This window comes from Bos indicus x Bos taurus, chromosome 5 (assembly GCF_003369695.1).
Source record: "Bos indicus x Bos taurus breed Angus x Brahman F1 hybrid chromosome 5, Bos_hybrid_MaternalHap_v2.0, whole genome shotgun sequence".
NCBI classification, from domain to species: Eukaryota; Metazoa; Chordata; class Mammalia; order Artiodactyla; family Bovidae; genus Bos; species Bos indicus x Bos taurus.
Window position 1 is genome coordinate 20,982,243 of NC_040080.1, and position 23,734 is coordinate 21,005,976.

General features: G+C 37.2%; 1 protein-coding gene across 2 annotated transcripts; it reads left to right on the forward strand.

The window, feature by feature from the left end:
• The first annotated feature begins 19,096 nt into the window (after positions 1 to 19,096).
• On the forward strand, positions 19,097 to 23,734 carry LOC113892468 (NKG2-A/NKG2-B type II integral membrane protein-like). 2 transcript variants are annotated; one of them, XM_027541327.1, is made up of 6 exons: positions 19,097 to 19,342; positions 19,727 to 19,867; positions 20,303 to 20,356; positions 20,891 to 21,042; positions 23,096 to 23,196; positions 23,518 to 23,734. In XM_027541327.1, the coding sequence occupies exons 1-6, from the start codon at positions 19,156 to 19,158 to the stop codon at positions 23,633 to 23,635; spliced, it is 753 nt and encodes a 250-aa protein (XP_027397128.1). In that variant the 5' UTR covers positions 19,097 to 19,155; the 3' UTR covers positions 23,636 to 23,734. The 2 variants fall into 2 exon arrangements, with proteins under 2 accessions (XP_027397128.1, XP_027397129.1); XM_027541328.1 differs by having other exon boundaries at positions 19,727 to 19,840.

The window sequence follows — 23,734 nt, forward strand, 5'->3', positions numbered from 1 at the left end:
CTATTATTCTTTCAAGAAATATATTCTTACATTCCAACTTAAGGAGAATCTTTTAATATTCTTTCACAGACACTAAGACTAACTCAACTATCTGTAATAGTACAATCACCCATATCTTTGGCTTTTAACAACTCATAAATAGTTATAAAAATATGAACTTGAAAACCATCAAGAAAACAGAGAAAATCTGAACCCGAAAAGAAGACCTTTGCAGATCTGAATTAACTTCCTTTTTATTCCAAGGGGCTTCCCTGGTGGCTCAGACAATAAAGAATCTGCCTGCAATGCAGAAGATCTGGATTCGATCCCTGGGGCAGCAAGATCCCCTCAAGAAAGGAATGGCAACCCACCCCAGTATTCTTGCCTGGAGGATTCCATAGACAGGGAAGTCTGGTGGGCTCAAAAATTAGCTTTAGAGTCTAGAAGCCCTAATCTTTTATGTAGGATATCTCCATCAAGAAATAAGGCCATCTATGAAAACCATGAAATTGAATGTCAAATCTTATGAATAGATGGTATGTACATAATTTTTTTCTGGGTAGAGAGACTAAGTTTCTGCCATATTCTCTATGGTGAAAGAAACAAAAGAAAATAAAAACAAACTAAGGGTAAAAACTAAAGCAGAATAGAGAAATACAGAATTTATAGTCAGAAACTCTCTCTTTAGTTCCCTTTCACACATTACTTTGCTTGTAATAAAAACTGGTTATATTTTCTTTCCAACATATTTTAGGAAGATCACATGAGATAATATATGTACATTGCTGTTGTTTGTTGTTTAGTTGCTAAGTCATGTCAACTCTTTTGGGACCCCATGGACTGTAGCCTGCCAGTCTCCTCTGTCCATGGGATTTCCCAAGCAAGAGTGCTTGGGTGGGTGACCATTTCCTTCTCCAGGGAATCTTCCAGAACCAGAGATCAAACCCTCATCACCTTCATTAGCAGGCAGGTTCTTTACCACTAGCCATCAGGGAAATCCCAATATATGTGCAAAAAATGTGGTAAAAATTAAGTTACAAGATGAACATCAGTTACATTTGTACTTATCAAGTAATTTTCAGATACCTATGTAAACATCTCATCTGGTAGAATAAGGACCACTTCTTCAAGATGCTCACTTCACAAATAGTAAGCACAGTACTTTTGAAAAACAATTTAAATGACATTGGTAAAAACCTCACATCTGTCACACCTGGACCTCAAAATACCAACCAATTTTGCTCAGAATTTTTTCTTGAGCTACAAGTGTCAGTTTTGAAAGTAAATTAAGATATTTTAGTCTGAAGATTAAAAAAGATAGGTACAGGACTTCCCTAGTGGTCCAATGGTCAAGACTTTACCTTTCAGCACACAAGGTACAGTTGTGATCCCTCCTCATGCAGCTAAGAGCCCACATGCCTCTCGGCTAAAAATCCAAAACATGAAACAGAAGCAATATTACAACACATTCAATAAAAGCTTTAAAATCTTTGTGACCCTATGAACTGTCGCCTACCAGGCTCCTCTGTAGATGGGATTTTCCAGGCAATAGTACTGGAGTGGATTGCCATTTCCTTTTACAGGGGATCTTCCCGACACAGGGATGGAACCCAGGTCTCCCACATTGTAGACAGACGCTTAACTGTCTGAGCTACCAGGGAAGTCTCAAAAAATGATCTACATCCAAAAAAAATCTTTAAAAAAAAAAAAAGATAGGTAAGCTAAGACAGTGTTATTTTATGTCTCATTTATGTCACTATATTTAATAAATATAACTAAGATTCTATTATTTTATCATTTGAACAGAATCAGGATGAAATTGATCTTTATACTATTTGTTACTCAAAATAATTAAAATATTAAAAAGATATTTATTTAATTTCAGAATTGTGAAAAGACACTTTTCTCATAGAATGTATCTCTTTGTATTGCAGAACTTCATTCAAAGCCAACTATTCTATTTCTATTGGATTGGATTATCTCATACAAGTACCAGAAATCATTGGACATGGGAAGATAAGTCAATCCCTTTTCTAAAATTGCAAGTCTCTAGAATAGATAGTAAATAATAAGTTCCATTAACTAGTTTACATTTTGAAAAGTATATACGGAAATGCACACTTTAATATATAGACAAATATGCATACGTATATGGGCATATACAGGTGGCTCAGTGGTAAAGAATCCATTGGTAATTCAGGAGACACAGGTTTGATCCCTGGATCAGGAAGATCCCCTGGAGAATGGCAACGCACTGCAATATTCTTGCCTGGGAAATCCCATGAACAGAAGAGGCTGGCAGGCTACTGTCCATGGGGTTGTAAAGAATAGGACATAACTTAGCGACTGAGCATATACATGAGCATTGCGTGTACATACAGACACACACATACAAAGAGTTTAAGTTCAGAAAATGAGTATATATAGACAGGGAGGCTTTTCAACTTGTTGCTGTAATCCTTATAAAGTATGCTTTAGGAAAGGCTAGGGCACCAAGGGATAGTTTCTTGTAAGGAAAGAAAAAATATATATACCTTAACTTTGAACCAATATTTCTTATGTTTGCATTAGTGAATGTCTATTTTACATTATTTATATGCTTTTACTTTATTTTAAGTGATTGGAACAAGTCAAACGAAGGAAACTGTGCATATATTAAAGCAACAAAGATGTCTGCTTCTGACTGTTCCAGATTCATGCGCTTCATTTGTGAGAAGTAGGTAGCTTGTCTTGCTACCTAATGAAACAACAACCAAAGACACATGCAACAACGTTTCCTTATAAAAACTCAGACCCTTGGAAGTCCAGTTTGTGTATCTCTCATTTCAGAATGCTTTGTTATGGGCTGCACCTATATTTTAGCTTGATGGAGATACATTGTGGACCCTCCACTTCTGCCTCTTTCAAACATAAATCCCAGATCACACCAGTTATGAGCACAGGTTGGCAGAGTGAGAAAGTATCAGTGCTTCTCATGAACCTTAGGATTGTGTAGTCAATTTCTGCAAATCACACAGATTTAGTAAGTAATTTTTCAAACTGTTGTCACAGCTATGTACATTTTACCTGGGATTTAATGCGAAGAGTAAGTGAGGTCATTATTCTGTATCAATTGTATATGCATTTGTTTGATTTCTTACTTTTTATGAGAAAGACAGTATAGTAACAGAAAGAAAACAAATAGATCTGTGTTTGTGACCTATACCACAACTAATAGCTTGAATGCTCTCTGGCAAGTCCAGTCTTCTGGGTATGATTCCATATTGCAAAGTGGCTGTACTATTTTGCATTCTATTAGCAGTGTATGAGAATTCCATTTGCTACTGTCCTACTAACTTTAATATTGAAAAATTTTAAAACTATTTTTAATAAAGGTGTGGTATAATAAAGGTATATTTGTATATCTCTAATGAATGTTGCCAGGAGAAATATCGATAATCTCACATATGCAGATGACACCATCCTATGGCAGAAAGTGAAGAGGAATTAAAAAGCCTCTTGATGAAAGTGAAAGAGGAGACTGAAGAAGTTGGCTTAAAGCTCAACATTCAGAAAATGAAGATTATGGCATCTGGTCCCATCACTTCATGGGAAATAGATGGGGAAACAGTGGAAACAGTGTCAGACTTTATTTTTCTGGGCTCCAAAATCACTACAGATGGTGATTGCAGCCATGAAATTAAAAGATGCTTACTCCTTGAAAGGAAAGTTATGACCAACCTAAATAGCACATTCAAAAGTAGAGACATTACTTTGCCAACAAAGGTCCGTCTAGTCAAGGCTATAGTTTTTCCAGTAGTCATGTATGAATGTGAGAGTTGGACTGTGAAGAAAGCTGAGCACTGTGAAATTGATGCTTTTGAACTGTGATGTTGGAGAAGACTCTTGTGAGTCCCTTGGACTGCAAGGAGATCCAACCAGTCCACTCTAAAGGAGATCAGTCCTGGGTATTCATTGGAAGGACTGATGCTAAGCTGAAACTCCAATACATTGGCCACCTCATGCAAACAGTTGACTCATTGGAAAAGACCCTGATGATGGGAGGGATTGGGGGCAGGAGGAGAAGGGGACGACATAGGTTGAGATGGCTGGAAGGCATCACTGACTTGATGGACATGAGTTTGAGTGAACTCCGGCAGTTGGTAATGGACAGGGAGGCCTGGCATGCTGCAATTCATGAGGTCACAAAGAGTCAGATTCTACTGAATGACTGAACTGAACTGAACCAATAAATGATGTGCACCATCCTTTCATATGATCTCCTATGGTAAAGATTGATTAAATATTTTGCCTATTTTTATTGGGTTGTTCATTTTCTTATTATTGAGCTCTGAGAGTTCTCTCTTTATATATTTTAGATGTTACTACTTTTTCAGACATGTGTTTCATAAATACTGCCTTCCAGTATACCTTGTATTCTCTTAACATTCTTTTTAGAAGTTTAGATGAGCAGAAGTTTAACTTGAAGAAGTGAAATAAATAATTTTTAAACATATGTTTTTATATTTAAGAAGTTTTTAATTAAGAAATCTTAATTAACCTGAACTTGAAAATTTTTCTCCTATGCCTTCTTCTAGAAGCTCTAAATTTACATTGATATCTATATTTCATTGCATTAATTTTGTATATAGTGCAAAGTATGGATTGAATTCTTTTTAAAAATGTTTTCCAAAAAGATGTCTAGTTATTTCAGAACCATTTTTTGAAAATTGTACTCTTCTGTTGAATTATCATGGCACTTTTGTGAAAAATCAATTCGCCACTTGTACACTCTATTTCTAAACTCTATCCTATTTCATTGATCTGAATATCTGCCTTCTTTCACCAATAACTTGATTATTGTGAATTTATAGGAAGTTGTGAAGTGATGTGTGCTCTCCTGCATTGTCTTTTTCAAAATTGTTTTAACTTTTTTTTGCAAAGAAGAAAAAACTTACTTAGCGGCCATTGTTAAATATAATTCCATTACTAGTCAATAAAATCTTAGCTACTTGAAAAAAATGGCTGATTCTAAAATAGGGGTAGGAAATACATAAGAAGAGCCTGGAGATTTTTGTAGTTCTAGAAAATGGAGAAATGCTTAAAACTGTAGAGGTATGTCAACTAGGTAAAAGAATTACCAATGGCCAAAGCTGGAACAATTTAAGCAGCAAAAATCACAGAAAAGAAATAGTATTAATTATAACCCCAATATAAAATACCCATGAGTCCACAGTAGTATAAAATGATTGAATACTTTAGCAAATGAGGGAGATGAAACAATCTCCTGTGCAGAAAAATTCTAAATAAATAATGTAGATGCTCTTGCCTAAAACGGATGGGACTCCTTACTCCTTAAGTACTTACTGCACATAATGATTTCCTTCCAAAGAAATCATTACAGAGTCATATGGAAGAGGGAAAACAAGAGTGACCTTCGAGTGGAAAACCTGACAAACACCACCTCGGTGAGCAAAGGTAACATCAACAGTGAGGTCATGTTCACAGTTTGTTCCCTTGATATGATGTAATAAATTTTGCACTCTGTCATCCTCCCCAAATTTACAACTCCAATCTCCTCATGAGAAAAATGTCAGACATATCTCAATGAAGGGTACTCTAAAATATACCTACCTAGCACTTTTCAAAACTATCAAGGTCATCAAACACAAGGAAAGTCTGTAATAGCCAAGGGGAGCCTAAAGAGACGTGACATCTAAATGTCATGTGGTAACCTGGATGGGATTCTGGAATAGAAAAAGGACATAGGTAAAAGCAGTTACAGAAGCATGAATAAACTATGGATTTTCTTTACTAAAAATACACTGATGTTGGTTTATTAATTACAACAAAAGTGCAATACTAATATAAACTTAATTAAAGAGGAACTGATTTCAGAATACATGGAATTCTATACTATCTTCAAACTTTTTCTGTAAATGTATATTGTTCTAAAAAAAGAAAATTCATTTTAAAAAATTAAAATTAATATGCAACTTTCTACAAAATAAAAGCTTAATATGTTTCTTATTTTTTAGCCTTTTTTTTAAATTGGAGGAAAATTGCTTTACAATGTTGTGCTGAATTCTATTATACAACAATGTGAGTCAGCCATGAGTATACATATGTCCCCTCCCACATGAACCTTTCTCCCACTCCATCCAGCCCCTGTAGGTTGTCACAGAGAACCAGACTGTGTGTTTCTGATTATGACTGACTTAAATATGTAGAGCAATTAAGGGAGAAAAGGAATCATCTTAATGTTTAGACTTCCAGTGTAGGATTAGAGTTTATTTATCAATTTGTCTTTTTCAACCTTTCTCACTAGTATTTAATAATTCAACATACAAATGGTGCAAATATTTGGTACATTTATACTATCAACTTAAAGCTTTTGACCCCATGGTTTGTAGCCTACCAGGTTCCTCCATCCATGAGATTTTCCAGGCAAGAATACTGGAATGGGTTGCCATTTCCTTCTCCAGGAGATCTTCCCAACCCAGGGATTGAAACCGGGTCTCCCACATTGTAGGCAGAAGCTTTACCATCTCAGTCACCAAGGAAGTCCATTATAAATGATACTTTTTGTTTTTCTCAATTTCTAATAATTTATATAAATATAACTGATTTTAATATTCTGTTCTATCTGAAACCATGTTTCGTTTCAGTTCAGTTCAGTTCAGTCGCTCAGTTGTGTCCGACTCTGCAACCCCATGGACTGCAGCACGCCAGGCTTCCCTGTCCATCACTAACTCACAAAATGCCAGACTCGTGTCCATCAAGTCAGTGACACTATCCAACCATCTCATCTTCTGTCGTCCCCTTCTCTACCTGCCTTCAATCTTTCCCAGCATCAGGGTCTTTTCCAATGAGTCAGTTCTTTGCATCAAGTGGCTAAAGTATTGGACTTTCAGCTTCAGCCTCAGCCCTTCCAATGAATATTCAGGATTGATTTCCTTTAGGGTTGACTGGTTGGATATCCTTGCAGTTCAGGGACTCTACTTACTGATTAGTTTTAGGACGATTTTGGAGATACTTTGGAATTTGTGCAGACAATTATGTCATTTTGCAAATAAAGAGTTTTGTCTCTCTTTCCAATCTATATGATATTTTACGATAGAGAAGTAGATTCAACAGATGTAGTAAATAAATTTATCGTTACCACCTAGACAGCAAATTAAAAAGCAGAGACATTACATTGCCAACAAAGGTCCCTATAGTTAAAGATATGGCTTTTCCAGTAGTCATGTATGGATGTGAGAGTTGGACTATAAAGAAGGCTGAGTATTGAGGAATTTATGCTTTTGAACAGTGGTGCTGGGTAAGACTCCCAAGATTCTCTTGGACTACAAGGAGATCAAATCAGTCAATCCTAAAGAAAATCAAGTCTTAATATTCATTGGAAGGACTGATGCTGAAGCTGAAGCTCTAATATTTTGGCCACCTGATGTGAAGAACTGACTCATTTGAAAAGACCCTCAAGCTGGGAAAGATTGAAGGTAGGACCAGAAGGGGACGACAGAGCATGAGGTGGTTGAATGGCATCACCGACTCAATGGACATGAGTTTGAGCAAGCTCTGGGAGATGGTGATGGACAGGGAAGCCTGGTGTGCTTCAGTCCATGGGGTTGCAAAGAGTCGGACATGACTGAACAACTGAAAACCAACAGGTGATGGGGAGGGCAGGGATACACTGGGAGATTAGCACTGACATCTACACATTACTGTATATAAAAGAGAACCTGCTGTGTAGCACAGGGAACTTCACTCAATACTCTGTAATGGCCTATATAGAAAAAGAATCTAAAAACAGAGTAGATACAGATATGTGTATAACTGAATCACTCTGCTGTACACATGAAACTATCACACATTATAAAACAGCTAGAATCCAATAAAAAAATGTTTTTAAAGAAAAAAAAATGTGTGTCTTACTTATTCATTTGTGTGTTTCTTAAATATTTGCTTTTGCTCCTAAAACAAAACAAAACATGTCCTTCCACATATATGTTCATGAAGTAAGGGCCTGTTTGCCTCTCAATGCCTTTTCATCACGTAGTAGACTTCAAAGTGCACAGTCAATATTCAGTGAAGACTTGGAGTCAGTGATACTCCTCTATTTTTCACATGTTATACTATGAATGTATATGATTTACTGACCTATGAAAATATTTTAAATAAATGAATACAGAATTGATGTCAGTGAATCACATAGTCTCAACACAGAAATATTTTATAAATTTTAAATGAGTTTATAAATGACTAATACAAAATAAATTACCTAGAAAATTTAAAGTACTAGTAAATAAAGAAATAAAAACACATCTTTTTTCAGAAAAATATTTTTATGGCCTGTAAACATTGCCAAAATTTGTTCCTCATCAGTTCAGTCACTCAGTCGTGTGCGACTCTTTGCAACCCTATGAATCACAGCACACCAGGCCTCCTTGTCCATCACCAACTCCCCGAGTTCACTCAAACTCATGTCTATCGAGTCAGTGATGCCATCCAGCCATCTCATCCTCTGTTGTCCCCTTCTCTTCCTGCCTCCAATCCCTCCCAGCATCAGGGTCTTTTCCAATGAGTCAACTCTTTGCATGAGGTGGCCAAAGTATTGGAGTTGCAGCTTTAGCATCAGTCCTTCCAAAGAACACCCAGGGTTGACCTCCCTTAGAATGGACTGGTTGGATCTCCTTGCAGTCCAAGGGACTCTCAAGAGTCTTCTCCAACACCACAGCTCAAAAGCATCAGTTCTTCGGTGCTCAGCTTTCTTCACAGTCCAACTCTCAAATCCATACATGACCACTGGAAAAACCATAGCCTTGACTAGACGGACCTTTGTTGGCAAAGTAATGTCTCTGCTTTTGAATATGCTATCTAGGTTGGTCATAACTTTCCTTCCAAGGAGTAAGCGTCTTTTAATTTCATGGCTGCAGTCACCATCTGCAGTGATATTGGAGTCCAAAAAAATAAAGTCTGACACTGTTTCCACTGTTTCCCCATCTAATTCCCATGAAGTGATAGGACCAGATGCCATGATCTTCGTCTTCTGAATGTTGAGATTTGAGACAGCTTTTTCACTCTACTCTTTCACTTTCATCAAGAGGCTTTTTAGGAAAAGAAATCCAAAAAACCAAAACGACTGTCTGGGGATGCCGGAAGCCAGCGTGAGGAACTCCGCCCATGGCAAAGATCATGAGGAAGGAGGCTCAGCATTCGCAAGGGTGGAATCGAGCCTCAGGAGTCCCCCTGGGAATTCTCGAGCATCTACCCCCAAAACCAGAGTCTGCCTACTTTACTGCTTTGTGCTCTCACCTACACCTCTGACTTTATGGGGGGCTGTCCCCCACCACCTCTCTCTGAAAAAGAGTTAACTTACAGCTCCAGTTGATAAAGTTCCTGGGCGTAATAAGAGTGTTTCAACCTACAATCTCCTCTGAAGTTTATTCCAGCCACATGTGATTGTTCACAGCCTCCCAACCGTGAGAGGCATGAGATGTTCTAAACTGTCTAAATACAGATTCCTTTGAGCAGTTAAAAGATTGATTAGAATTGTATTGGTGAAGGGTGTTTCCCTTGTTGGGCCAATGTTTGCTGCTAAGTTTCCATATCCCTTACCTACTGTGTCCCTGGCAGTGTATTGATTAATATAATTGGTGTATAGGAATGTAAGTAGTAGCTTTAATGTTTGTAACCTTGGACCCTTGAGTTAATTATTTTTCTTGTTATAGCCCACCACACCTTTGCCCTATAGGAATGCAACTTTATCTAATGCTTTTGGAGGTGGCGCCTGACTAATCACCTTTAGAGAAAAATAAGATTTCTGAAGAAAGGGTCTGAAAATGTTAACAGGCCTCCAGGCCAGAAGATGATGTAAATCACCTAAACTTTTGCATATGATAAGTTTGCAGGAAGAAAGCCTGGCTTACTGCTAACTCTACCCCTTCCCCCATTATCCCCTATGCACAACTTAAGGTATAAACACTACTTTGGAAAATAAAGTTCAGGCCTTGTTCACCAAAACTTGGTCTCCCCATGTCGTTCTTTCTCTCACCTTCTGGCTGAATACCCATCTGGGGCATGTAGGCTCCTCAAGCCTACTAATTTTTCCTGGGCTTCTAAGATCTGACTGGGGAGGCCTTAGTGTCTCCTCTCCTTCGGGAGAACGGAAGGACGCCTGCGGCCGATGTAGGTGACGTAAATTCCTTATTTTGGAATTTTATTAGCTTTCCACGTAAACCAAGTTATTCAGCTTCTTTTCTCCACTGAATTTTCTCACTGAGCTATCCTTATTTAACCACTCTTTATATCTTTAATTCTATCATATCCTGATTGCCGAAGCCATCTCCCCTTCGAAACCCCTGACTCCACCGGGGCTGGACCCCGGCATGGGGAGGCCTTACAAATAGCTGTGAAAAGAAGAGAAGCGAAAAGCAAAGGAGAAAAGGAAAGATACAAGCATCTGAAAGCAGAGTTCCAAATAGAAAGAGGAGATAAGAAAGCATTCCTCAGCGATCAATGCAAAAAATAGAGGAAAACAGAAGACTGGGAAAGACTAGAGATCTCTTCAAGAAAATTAGATATACCAAGGGAACATTTCATGTAAAGATGGGCTCAATAAAGGACAGAAATGGTATGGACCTAACAGAAGCAGAAGATATTAAGAAGAGGTGGCAAGAATACACAGAACTGTGAAAAAAGATCTTCTCAACCCAGATAATCGTGATGGTGTGATCACTCACCTAGAGCCAGACATCCTGGAATGTGAAGTCAAATATGCCTTAGAAAGCATCACTACAAACAAAGCTAGTGGAGGTGATAGAATTCCAGTTGAGCTATTTCAAATCCTGAAAGCTATTTCAAATCCTGAAAGATGATGCTGTGAAAGTGCTGTACTCAATATGCCAGCAAATTTGGAAAACTCAGCAGTGGCCACAGGACTGGAAAAGGTCAGTTTTCATTCCAATCCCAAAGAAAGGCAATGCCAAAGAATGCTCAAACTACGGCACAATTGCACTCATCTCACATGCTAGTAAAGTAATGCTCAAAATTCTCCAAGCCAGGCTTCAGCAATATGTGAACCGTGAACTTCCAGATGTTCAAGCTGGTTTTAGAAAAGGCAGAGGAACCAGAGATCTAATTGCCAACATCTGCTGGATCATCAAAAAGCAAGAGAGTTTCAGAAAAACATCTATTTCTGCTTTATTAACTATGCCAAAATCTTTGACTATGTGGATCACAATAAACTGTGGAAAATTCTTCAAGAGATGGAAATACCAGACCACCTGACCTGTCTCTTGAGAAACCTGTATGCAGGTCAGGAAGCAACAGTTAGAACTGGACATGGAACAACAGACTGGTTCCAAATAGAAAAAGGAGTATGTCAAGGCTGTATATTGTCACCCTACTTATTTAACTTCTATGCAGAGTACATCATGAGGAACGCTGGGCTGGAAGAAGCACAAGCGGAATCAAGATTGCCAGGAGAAGTATCAATAACCTCAGATATGTAGATGACACCACCGTTATGGCAGAAAGTGAATAGGTTAGGATTGATTCTTAGGTTTTTTAAATGTCTTAATATTTTGCCATTTAGTTACTTTGTAATTTGAGAAATCTAGATGTGAACAATCATTAAAGAATGATAAAATGGATAAATATACTACCATTTAATTTTCAACAAATATTCTCCCTCATACAACGACAAATTATAGAGTAAATCTTATAATAGACAAACTATATTTCATTTAGCTTTATTACCATCAAATACTTGTAATCTATTCACTAAAAAGCTAATTTATAAATACAAAAATGGATTTCTTTTGACAGAAAAATAATCATAGTACCAAGCCATTTAAACTTTCAGATTGCATCGAATTTGAAGATGAGGGATTTGAACATTGAAAAATTTATTGCTAGTGAGGCAGGTAACACCAATAGCTGTGGAGAAAACCCCACAAATTTTAACATCAAAAAAATGAATTAAATATTTCCCAAAACTGGAGACAAAAAGATTATATTCTGCATAATAAATATTTCTGATCCACTTTCATTTTGATTCATCCTTGTCTTCACCTGTAAAATAACATGAACATTGCTACTGCTGCTGCTAAGTCTATTCAGTCATGTCCAACTCAGTGCGACCCCATTGACGGCAGCCCACCAGTCTCCCCCATCCCTGGGAGTCTCTAGGCAAGAACACTGGAGTGGGTTACATGAACATTAGATAGTAATTAACATGTACCCCAAGGTAAATTATTTCCTGCAACAGTCAGAACCTCCAAAATTCCACATCACTCATCCATAGCAAGTTCCCCTGTATCTATCTTTGTTCAACAGTGTGACAGCAGAAGCATGGATTACATGCCCACACTGACTGAAAACACCTATGTCTGTGCCTTGAGAGTTCACCAATTGGAGGACAAGCTTGGTCAGAAACACAGCCTGGACGAGCTCTCTCAACTGGCCTTTCACCTCTGCTTTTAGAGTAGGAGGTCCATGTTGATATGTATGACTGGTTTCAGAGACATAATATTAGAAAAAGATAGCCAATGATCCAATAGCATTCAATATTCCCACACAGAAAATTTCCACTGGTTTCAGTATTTCATTTACTTCACACCCTTCAGACAAGAATCATAGAGAACCAAAATGCTAAATTTTACAAAGATTTCATAGATCAAACCATTTGTGAACTTTAGCAGCCAACATAAACTTGAAAAATAAAGGCCAACTTTCAGACTCTCATGCAGGTGGGAAATAACTAAATTCAAAAACCCTAAAAATAAATTACCTGACATCATTTCTAGATAAAAATTCAAAATATCATATTGTGAGTAAATATCAGCCTATATTTTTAAGAACCATCCTAAGGATATCCAACCTGATTGATACAGTACAGTAAATATAGCCAATATTGGGTTGACTGATTTGCATAACAGCAGATTTCCATTTCTTTCTTGTGTTCTCTTTAAATTATCTGAAGAAGCAGATATTGGCATTCAAAAAAATATGACAGCTGTAATTGAAAATCTTAAATGTTTGAAAGTTGCCCTTTAAATGCATCAAAATCAAAATGATCTATTCCGTTAGCCATAGCAATAATTATAAAAGCAGTGTTTAAAAATCATTACATGTTTAAATACAATGCGAATGTATGAGCCCTATTTTACCCCAGAAGTAAGTGCTAGTTAGGCAGAAACAGCAACAAAAAAGGATTGCATTTTGGCTCTTGTTGTTTGTTTGTTTTCCTCTTATAAACTACATAGATCTGTGCACCTAAAGGGCCAACAGTGCTCCAGTGCTTTATAATTTTTCTTCAAAATGCATAGCAAAACAATTGAACAGGGAGGCGTGGCGTGCTGCAACTCAGTGGTCGCAAAGAGTCAGACACGATTGAGCGACTGAACTGAACTGAACAATTGAAATTACTTCTATGTCAGCTACACCATTTGTAGTCTTTACAAAAGCACTTTTAAATGGCTTAGGATTCCTTCTTCTCTGAATCCCTATGCAAAAGTGTTTTTCTCCTTTTAAATAAAGGTAGGCAATGGCACCCCACTCCAGTACTTTTGTCTGGAAAATCCCATGGACAGAGGAGCCTGTTAGGCTGCAGTCCATGGGGTCCCTAGAGTCGGACACGACTGAGTGACCTCACTTTCACTTTTCACTTTCATGCATTGGAGAAGGAAATGGCAACCCACTCCAGTATTCTTGCCTGGAGAATCCCAGGGACGGGGGGGCCTGGTGGGCTGCCGTCTATGGGGTCGCACAGAGTCGGACACAACTGAAGAGACTTAGCAGCAGCAGCAGTGCATTTTGGGGGGCTTTCCTGATAGCTCAGCTGGTAAGCAGGTAAAGAATCCACCAGCAATGCAGAAGATCTCAGTTGGGTTCCTAGTCAGGAAGATAACGTGAAGAAGGGCTAGTCTACCTAGTGCTAGTCTACCTACTGCAGTATTCTTAGGCTGGTGGTTCAGATGGTAAAGAATCTGCCTGCACTATGGCAGACCTGGGTTTGATGTTTGATCCCTTGGAGGAGGTCATGGGAACCCACTCCAGTATTATTGCATGGGAAATCCTCATGGACAGAGGAGGCTGGCAGGCTACAGTCTTTAGGCTTTAACCTCTTACCCACCAGGGAAGCCGTGGGGTTGCAAAGAGTTGGAACACAATTGGGGAACTAAGCATAGCACAATTTTTAGATCTTTTAGTGTGTCAGTTCAGTTGCTCACTCGTGTCTGACTCTTTGTGATCTCATGGACTGCAGCACACCAGGCCTCCCTGTCCATCACAAACTCCCAGAGTTTACTCAAACTCATGTCCATTGAGTCAGTGATGAAATCCAACCGTCTCATCCACTGTCGTCCCCTTCTCCTCCTGCCTTCAGTCTTTCCCAGCATCAGGGTCTTTTCAAAGGAGTCAGTTCTTTGCATCAGGTGACCAAAATATTGGAGCTTCAGCTTCAGCATCAGTCTTACCAGTGAATATTTGGGACTAGTTTCCTTTAGGATGGACTGATTGGATCTACTTCATGTCCAAGGGACTCTCAAGAGTCTTCTCCAATAGCACAGTTCAAAAGCATCAATTCTTCGGCTCTCAGCTTTCTTTATAGTCCAAATCTCACATCCATACAGGACAACTGGAAAAGTCATACCTTTGACTGGATGGACCTTTGTTGGCAAAGTAATGTCTCTGCTTTTTAATATGCTGTCTAGGTTGGTCATAACTTTCCTTCCAAGGAGCAAGCAACTTTTAATTTCATGGCTGCAGTCACCATCTGCAGTTATTTTGCCCCCCACCCCCAAAAAAACCTGTCACTGTTTCCATTGTTTCCCCATCTGGTTGCCATGAAGCGATGGGACCAGATGCCATGATGTTAGTTTTCTGAATGTTGAGCTTTAAGCCAACTTTTTCACTCTCTTCTTTCACTTTCATCAAGAGGCTTTTTAGTTCTTCTTCACTTTCTGCCATAAGGGTGGTGTCATCTGCATATCTGAGGTTATTGATATTTCTCCCAGCAATCTTGATTCCAGCTTGTGCTTCATCCAGCCCTGTATTTCTCGAGATGTATTCTGCATATAAGTTAAATAAGTAGGGTGACAACAGCCTGACATACTCCTTTCCTGATTTGAAACCACTCTGTTTTTCCATGTCCAGTTCTAAATGCAGCTTCTTTACCTGCATATAGATTTCTCAGGAGGCAGGTTGGGTGGTGTTCCCATCTCTTTCTGAATTTTCCACAATTTGTTGTGATCCACACAGCCAAAGGCTTGGCATAGTCAATAAAGCAGAAGTAAATGCTTTTCTGCAGGTCTCTTTTTTTTAATATAAATTTATTTATTTTAATTGGAGGTTAATTACTTTACAATATTGTATTGGTTTTGCAATACATCAACATGAATCCGCCATAGGTGTACACATGTTCCCCATCCTGAAACTCCCTCCTTCCTCCCTCCCCGTACCATCCCTCTGGGTCGTCTCTGCACCAGCCCCAAGCATCCAGTATAATGCATCAAACCTGGACTGGTGGCTCGTTTCATATATGATATTATACATGTTTCAATGGCATTTATAATAGCCAGGACATGGAAGCAACCTAGATGTCCATCATCAGATGAATGGATAAGAAAACTGTGGTACATATACACAGTGGAGTACTACTCAGCCATTAAAAGAATACATTTGAATCAGTTTTAATGAGGTGTATGAAACTGGAGCCTATTCTACAGAGTGAACTAAGCCATAAAGAAAAACACTAATACAGTATACTAACGCATATATATGGAATTTAGAAAGATGGTAACGATAACCCTGTATGTGAGACAGCAAGAGACACAGATATATATAACAGTCTTTTGGTCTCTTGCTTTTTTGATGATCCAATGGATGTTGGAAACTTGATCTCTGCTTCCTCTGCTTTTCCTAAATCCAGCTTGAACATCTGGAAGTTCTCAGTTCACGTACTGTTGAAGCCTGGCTTGGAGAATTTTGAGCATTACTTTGCTAGCAAATGAGATGAGTGCAATTGTGCAGTAGTTTGAACAGTCCTTGGCATTGCCTTTCTTTGGGATTGGAATGAAAACTGACCTTTTCTAGTCCTGTGGCCACTTCTGAGTTTTCCAAAATTGCTGGCATATTGCGTGTAGCACTTTCACAACATCATCTTTCAGGATTTGCAATAGGTCAACTGGAATTCCATCACCTCCACTAGCTTTGTTCATAGTGATGCTTTCTAAGGCTCACTTGACTTCACATTCCAAGATGTCTGGCTCTAGGCAAGTGATCTGGGTGCTTATCTGGGTCATGAAGATCTTTTTTATATAGTTCTTCTGTGTATTCTTGCCACCTCTTCTTAATATCTTCTGCTTCTGTTAGGCCCGTACCATTTCTGTCCTTTATTGTACCCATCTTTGCATGAAATTTTCCCTTGGTACCTCTAATCTTCTTGAAGAGATCTCTACTCTTTGCCATTCTATTGTTTTCCTCTATCCTTTGCACTGGTCACTGAGGAAGGCTTTCTTATCTCTCCTTGCTATCCTTTGGAATTCTGCATTCAGATGAATATATCTTTCCTTTTCTCCTTTGCCTTTAGCTTCTCTTCTTTTCTCAGCTATTGGTAAGGCCTCCCCAGAAAACCATCTTGCCTTTTTGCATTTCTTTTTCTTGGGGATGACCTTGACCACTGCCTCCTATACAGTGTCACAAAGCTCCATCCATAGTTCTTCAGGCACTCTGTTTATCAGATCTAATGGATCTCACAGTATATGATAACAATTTCTCAGAGGCATTTAAAAATGGAAAATATAAATAACACAATTAGAGATCCATTTGTCCTTTTAATTGGAGCCCAAAGTCTCCTATTTTCTGGAGGTGTGTGATAAGCTAAACTCTCTTCAACTCGCCTAAGTGTGAGGATTTCCTGTTCAAACCTGAAGTGACACATTGACGACAAATCAATATTTTCCATTCTAGCTTCACTCTGAGCCTTCACAGGGCAGCCTGTGAAGGTCACAGACATTGCTTATCTTGACCGGGTTGTAAGTTTTTAAATTTCTCTTTTCGTTACCAGCCTAAGCAGGTCTCTTTTTAGAGAGTAACCTGATCTGCACACTAAAGAATGCACGACTTCCTAGGCAACAAAAGGTATGTGTCCCTCCTCTCCTGTCTCTCTGCTAGACCTTCTCACTTAGTGGGAACTAACAAATGTTAGAGGGGATGCAACTGAGCTATAGTAAATATACAACAAAATCAAAGTAGAACATTGTTTTTTTTTAATAATTTGGTATAAACAATAACCATAAAATACCAAATATTGGGTGATTTCTCCAAGTATTCAAAGTATTGTCTGTAGAACGCTAGTCAAGTGAATACACACATTCATATTTGGGTGTGTATATAATATTAAGTGAAATTTATTGACCTCATGATAGGGAACAGTTAGTTTTGGATTTTATAATCAGTAGATGGTAAGCTTTTTTGTATAATAATACGTGTACATATTTTGCTCAACCTCTATAAACAGATTCTTGGAAAGGAATTCATTATATAGCAAAAGGCCAAACATAATTCCTCCTATATGTATTAGATTGAATAAAAGAACCCTAATTTTTTAATAAAATTAAAGATGAAGTAATTTCTTTTTTTAATGTATTTCAGTTTTTAACTTTACAATATTGTATTGGTTTTGCCATATACCTAAAGGCTAATTTAAACTTAATTGTCATAATTAAAGTATTTTTTAAAAATCAAACATTGCATAAATGATATGTTATACTAATTAAAGGCTGATATAAATCAGAAATAGTACCATAGAAATGATGACTAAGATAATAATTAAAACTGATAATTACTGAGAACTTATAAATTCCAGGTTGAGTGCTCAGTGTTACACACATTATATATTGCATAAACTTATTTCCATTTTACATTAATAATATAGGTTACCAGATAGTAAATAATTTTTGAAGGTCACATTTTATAAATTTCAGTCATAATTAATTTCCAGATATTTCTGACTACTGCATCAATTGTCTGATTTATTAAATTATGTTATCTGGATTTTTTACAAGTAATTACCATCACTTATACAGCTAAAATGACCTTTACTAACTTGGACATCTATCAGATCTTTCTGGAAGTTTGAACCAACAGTGTTCTTCCATAAGTGACCTATAAATGTTTATCATATTGTGGATTCAGATATTAGCCATTAAATCAATTATCAACTACTTTTGTAAAATAAGTATTTTTTAGTCTTTCCTATTTTGTTTATTTTTCATATTACTTTGTTATATATGTTTAATATGTCATGTAACACTTTCCATGGAGAAGGCAATGGCACCCCACTCCAGTACTCTTGCCTGGAAAATCCCATGGATGGAGGAGCCTAGTAGGCTGCAGTCCATGGGGTGGCTAAGAGTCAGACACGACTGAGGGACTTCACTTTCACTTTTCACTTTCATGCATTGGAGAAGGAAATGGCAACCCACTCCAGTGTTCTTGCCTGGAGAATCCCAGGGATGGAAAAGCCTGGCAGGCTGCCGTCTATGGGGTCACACAGAGTCGGACACGACTGAAGTGACTTAGCAGCAACACTTTCCAATATATGAAGCATTTCCTCAGTTTTTAATGCTTTCTCAGAACTCCTCAACCATTTGAAATAAAGACTATTTGTTATCCCTTTACATCAATCAATGTAAGTCACCAAATAATGTAATTTAGTGTAGGAAATTATTATATATGTCAACATTATTCTCTCCTCATGTTTAAAGAACTGTTTTAACCATTATTAAATTTCAAAATTATCATAAATATGGGTGAATCTCTCTTGTTAACAGAACATTTTAATTTGAACACAAGCACTATGATGGTTTTAAAATATTTCCATGGAATCTGAATTAATAAGGATATTATTGTTCATGAACTTCTTTATTCCTCCCTAATTTATTGCTTTTCACTGTTTCAATCAATAATATATGTGTCAAATATAGAATATCTTTTTGATAAAAGCATTCTATCATGAAAAACTTGTTTACAGTTGTAAGGAATTTACCAGGCTTTAAGTTTGTTCAGGTGCAAAGTGAGCACTAAGCTCTTGGCCCCGCCTGTGTCATTGTACTAGGGTGCTTATCTCACATACACCACTCAACCTCAGTTCACTTCAAGCACAGTCCTTGATCTCACTCAGCTGCAGAGATGAATAACCAAGGAGCAACCTATGCAGAACTGAAGGGAGTCAAGAACTCAAAGAGGCAGAAAAGAAAACCTAAGGTTTCTAAAAGTTCCATTTCAATGACTGAGCAGGAATTAACATATGTAGAATTAAATCTTCAAAATGCTCCTCAGAATCTTCATGGGAATGACAAGAATCACCACGCCAAAGGTAAACACTTACTAGACACACATGGAGCTGTTCTAGGATATGCAGTGGGGTGCAGAGGTGTGGAGGAAGAGTAGGGGATAAGCTCACGTATTTTTCACTTTGAGGAACAGAACTTGAAGCTGGATATGGGATTCTGATGTGAAATCGGAGGACTACTTTTATTCCGGCATTACTATAATTTGAAGTCTTTGATCAACAACTCATGTAGTCTTACATTTGCTGAAAACGCAACGGTATATTCTGAGAGAAAGACTACAGTGGTCAAAATGGGTTGGGGTCCACGTTTATATCCATAACTCTGTGCTCGTGTGGGTTCTTGTGTATGTAAACTCTGAACAACTGTCCCCATCACTCCTTTCTCAGTTTCCTTTTCTGTCCCTGCAGGTTCACCATCACCTCCAGAGAAGTTCATTGCTGGGATCCTGGGAATCATCTGCCTTGTCTTGATGTCCACTGTGGTGACAACGATCATTGTTACTCCCTGGTGTTTGAAAAACTGTAAGGGAACTTATCACTTTACTGATGGTCAGTGCTGCTAAACATTTCATAATATTATACAATATGCCTATCATTAAAATACATGCATTTAGATAAATGCAGTATGTTATATCTAATTTGTCAGAAATATACAACACAGGAGAATTACAGAGAGCATGTATATGTATATTCTGATTTCATAAGTCAAAAGTATGCTTTAGGAAATTTAAAGCTCGTATTGAGAAATACAAATTAATTCTTGAGATTGCTTAAACCAAATACTGTAAGACGTGGTGAAGTTTGTTCCGTTAGGTTTTTGAAATATTTTTTCCATCAAATCTTCATTACCTAATTAATTTTTCTTGCTAAATCAGTTTTATTTCAGATTAATTCTAAACAATAAACTGAATTCTCAAGCTCATAAACTAAAATCATTATGATTTATTTAAAGCAATATTAACTTTTTAATGATTAATTTTGTAGCTACTGTAATACAGGAACAGAATTACTCCTCTCTCATAACGAGGCTCCAGAAAGGTACATAATGATTTTAAAAGTTCTGATATGAATACAATTCATTTTTGTCTCTACCTTAGGCTAGTGAAAATAAGAATAGATTTGGGGATAGAACATAATTTATAAAATCAGGCAATAAACATTCATAAATAAATGATTATAGGAGAGTGCTTCTCCCTATGCAATAATATGATCACCATATCCATTGTTGGCAATTGGCTGGAATTTCCTCCTGATATAATATGATAAGAGACAAATAATTTTGCTATTCTAAAATAGAAGTTTCATTTCTTGATTTTTAGGACATGTAAAGAGTAGATATTTCTATGTGTTTCCTTTATATGGGGACATATATTAAAGACAGACCCTCTCTATGAATGCATGAATGAGATTTGTTTTATATGTACCAGCCTTGAGGATGCATAGATATGTTATTATATATATATGTGTGTATGTGTATATATACATATGTTTATATCTATGCATATATGTAAGTTAATTTTTATTTTTCAAATTCAAATTGTTTTTGAATAGTAATTCATAATCTTTCTTCAGAATGTCATTGTGGTCATTGTCCAAAAGACTGGCTTACATATTCCAACAACTGCTATTATACTAGTTTGGAAAAAAAATCGTGGAATGAGAGTTTGATATCCTGTGCTACTAAGAATTCTACTCTGCTTTATATAGACAATGAAGAGGAAATGGTAAGCTATTAAATGTTTCCAACACTTTGCTAAAGGCTTCATTTAGTCAACATTATATTTGTTAGGATTCACTTGTGCTTTTGTACATATTTGTAGCTTGTTTATTTTAAGGTCTGCTAGTATTCCATTAAACAATGGAATTTAACTTTATGATACTTTATTTACATTTTTATACCATTCATGCATGTGTAGTAATTTCTGGTTCTTGTTTTTCATAGAAAACCATGCTTCTACAAATACTATTAAGTTCTAAAATACACTGTGCTATCTAATTTTACCATACATCAAGGAAAATAAACATATGATTTTGCCTATAGAATTGTGTAATTGCACATCAGATCATGGAACAGAAGTTTCAACTTCCCAGCAGCCCCACCCCTCTGTAATATCTTATCACTTCTCCACCTCCTTATTTACTCACTGTCCTGACTTTTGATATTATAGAATCTCTTTGATTGCTTTTGAATCATATACATGGAATCCCGTGTTCATGCTTAGTCGTTCAATCGTGTCTGACTCTTTGCAACCTCATTAACTTCAGCCTGTCAGGCTCCTGTGTCCATGGAATTTTCCAGGCAAGAATACTGAAGTGGGTTGCCATTTTCTACTCCAGCACATGGAATCATACAAGTTGTCTCTGCCTCATCACTGCCATATGATATTTTGCAGTTCCTCCAAATTTTTGCATTTGTGTGAAGTTTGTAAATTTCCACAGCTCATTGTGTGAATTCAACAATTAAGATCCATTCTTTCCAATGCCGCTGTGTAGAGATGGAGTCTTCCACCCTCAGGGATAAAGAGGCTTCTTAGCTTCAGTAGTGTTAGTCAAGACATCCCCTTTGCTGGTCCCATCCCCATCCCTATCACCCAACCCTAGTGTCTCTCAGTGGAGGAAACAGAGGCAATTTCTCTGACTGCTCCTTCTTAGTAAGTGTCCTAATGGATCACCTTGTAAGGCTTACCTGGTGTTGCCTACATGATTCTGTCAACACACAGGAGGAATGGCTTACCTGTGCCACCCCCAACAGCTAGGTTAGGTATTGGGTGTTTGGTAAGTAAGAGGCCTCGATCACTTTTACCTGGTTGGTGGGGAGATACAAGATGCCCCTAATTATCACTCCCTCACCTCCCACCTTGTTTTCTCATCACTGAGAAGTGATTAGCGATTACAGAAGAGTGGGACTGCTGGGAAGTCTCAAGCCACATCACCCTTCTCTTTCCACCTTTCAGAGTTCTCCTTTCTCCTGTCTTTCATTAGTTCCCATGTTTACAGTTGAACTTAGCAGGGAGGAGCAGAGAGAAATGTCTCTGACCCCTTGTCTGGTCCACTGGATTCCACCAATACAGAAACAGATGGCTTTGGGGTTTATCTAGTCAAAGAATGGTGTCAGGCTCAGAAAACCAAATCCGGCTCTCATGTCACTTATTTTCTCAATTTCATTTCCTTACTTTCCCTCTAAAACTGAAATTCTGAGAAACATATAATAGTAGAGAAATCCACTGATATTGTCACAATATCCAGAAAAATGAATGTCATGGAATCTAAAGACTTATTTAAAGCCTTGCTATGTTAGTTTTGATATGAGGGAAAATGAAATTATATGAGTCAGAATTTTCCTCATTGCACGTATTCAATTACTCCACCTTCTTATCCCTTAGGCTTAATGTCAGATGTAGTTCACAGCTGTAAGTCTCCCCAAGTTATGCAAGGTGTATTCAACTAATTCATGTCTTTGTAAATATTCCCTTTATCAAATGGCTGTTGAAAAAAAAGGAATTTTCCTTATTAACATTAGAACACAGTGAAACTGGTAAGTATAAATGTTGAGTTAATTTTGAATCAAAAGTACAGATATTGGTTAATATTTATGGTGCTATTAAAATTTTGAACTTTCATCTCCTAATTTTAGTGTTAGATTAGAATCTAACATGCTCAATTTGTTCAAAGAATGAAAGATGCTATGAAAGAACACATCCTTTGACTTGCATTTTAAAAATTAACAAAAACATTTCATAAGGACTATTTAAGTGAAAATTCTTTATTTTGGGCTAGAAATTTCTGATGTCCCTATCAATTATATCGTGGATTCAAGTCTCTCGTGAAGGCCGCGGTCGTCCTTGGAAGTGGCTAAATGGTTCAACTTGCAAACTACAGTAAGTTTTTAAAAAGAATGCTATATAGAGGAGGAAAAATACAAAAAAGAAATATTTTTAAAATAACATGAATACATTTGTTTCAGTCGAATTATAGAAAGCTGAAGGAAGATATTGAAAGTTAATAAAATGTTGATACCAATGTTGAAAACTAGGCTACTCTGTAGCCCGATTTCCTAGTAATAAGCTGATACTGAAATTTTATTAAAGACTTCATTACCCATTTTCAAAATATCTTGTATTACAGTTACATGGAAAATGCTATTGTTTCATGAGATGTCTTCATAGAATATAACAGAATTATGCATTTTTCCATAACAGGATAAAAGAGAAATTACCTGGTGAACATAACTGTGCTGTACAATCTTTATGGGAAATAAGAACAGAAGACTGTCAGTTTCTAAATGCATATCATTGCAAGCATAAGCTTGAGAATTAAAATATGAGTTTGGATGCTCTTGGGTAACTTGACCTTTTATGAAATGGAAATAATATTCTGATTGCATACATTTTGAAATGAATTTTATTATTTTTTCTG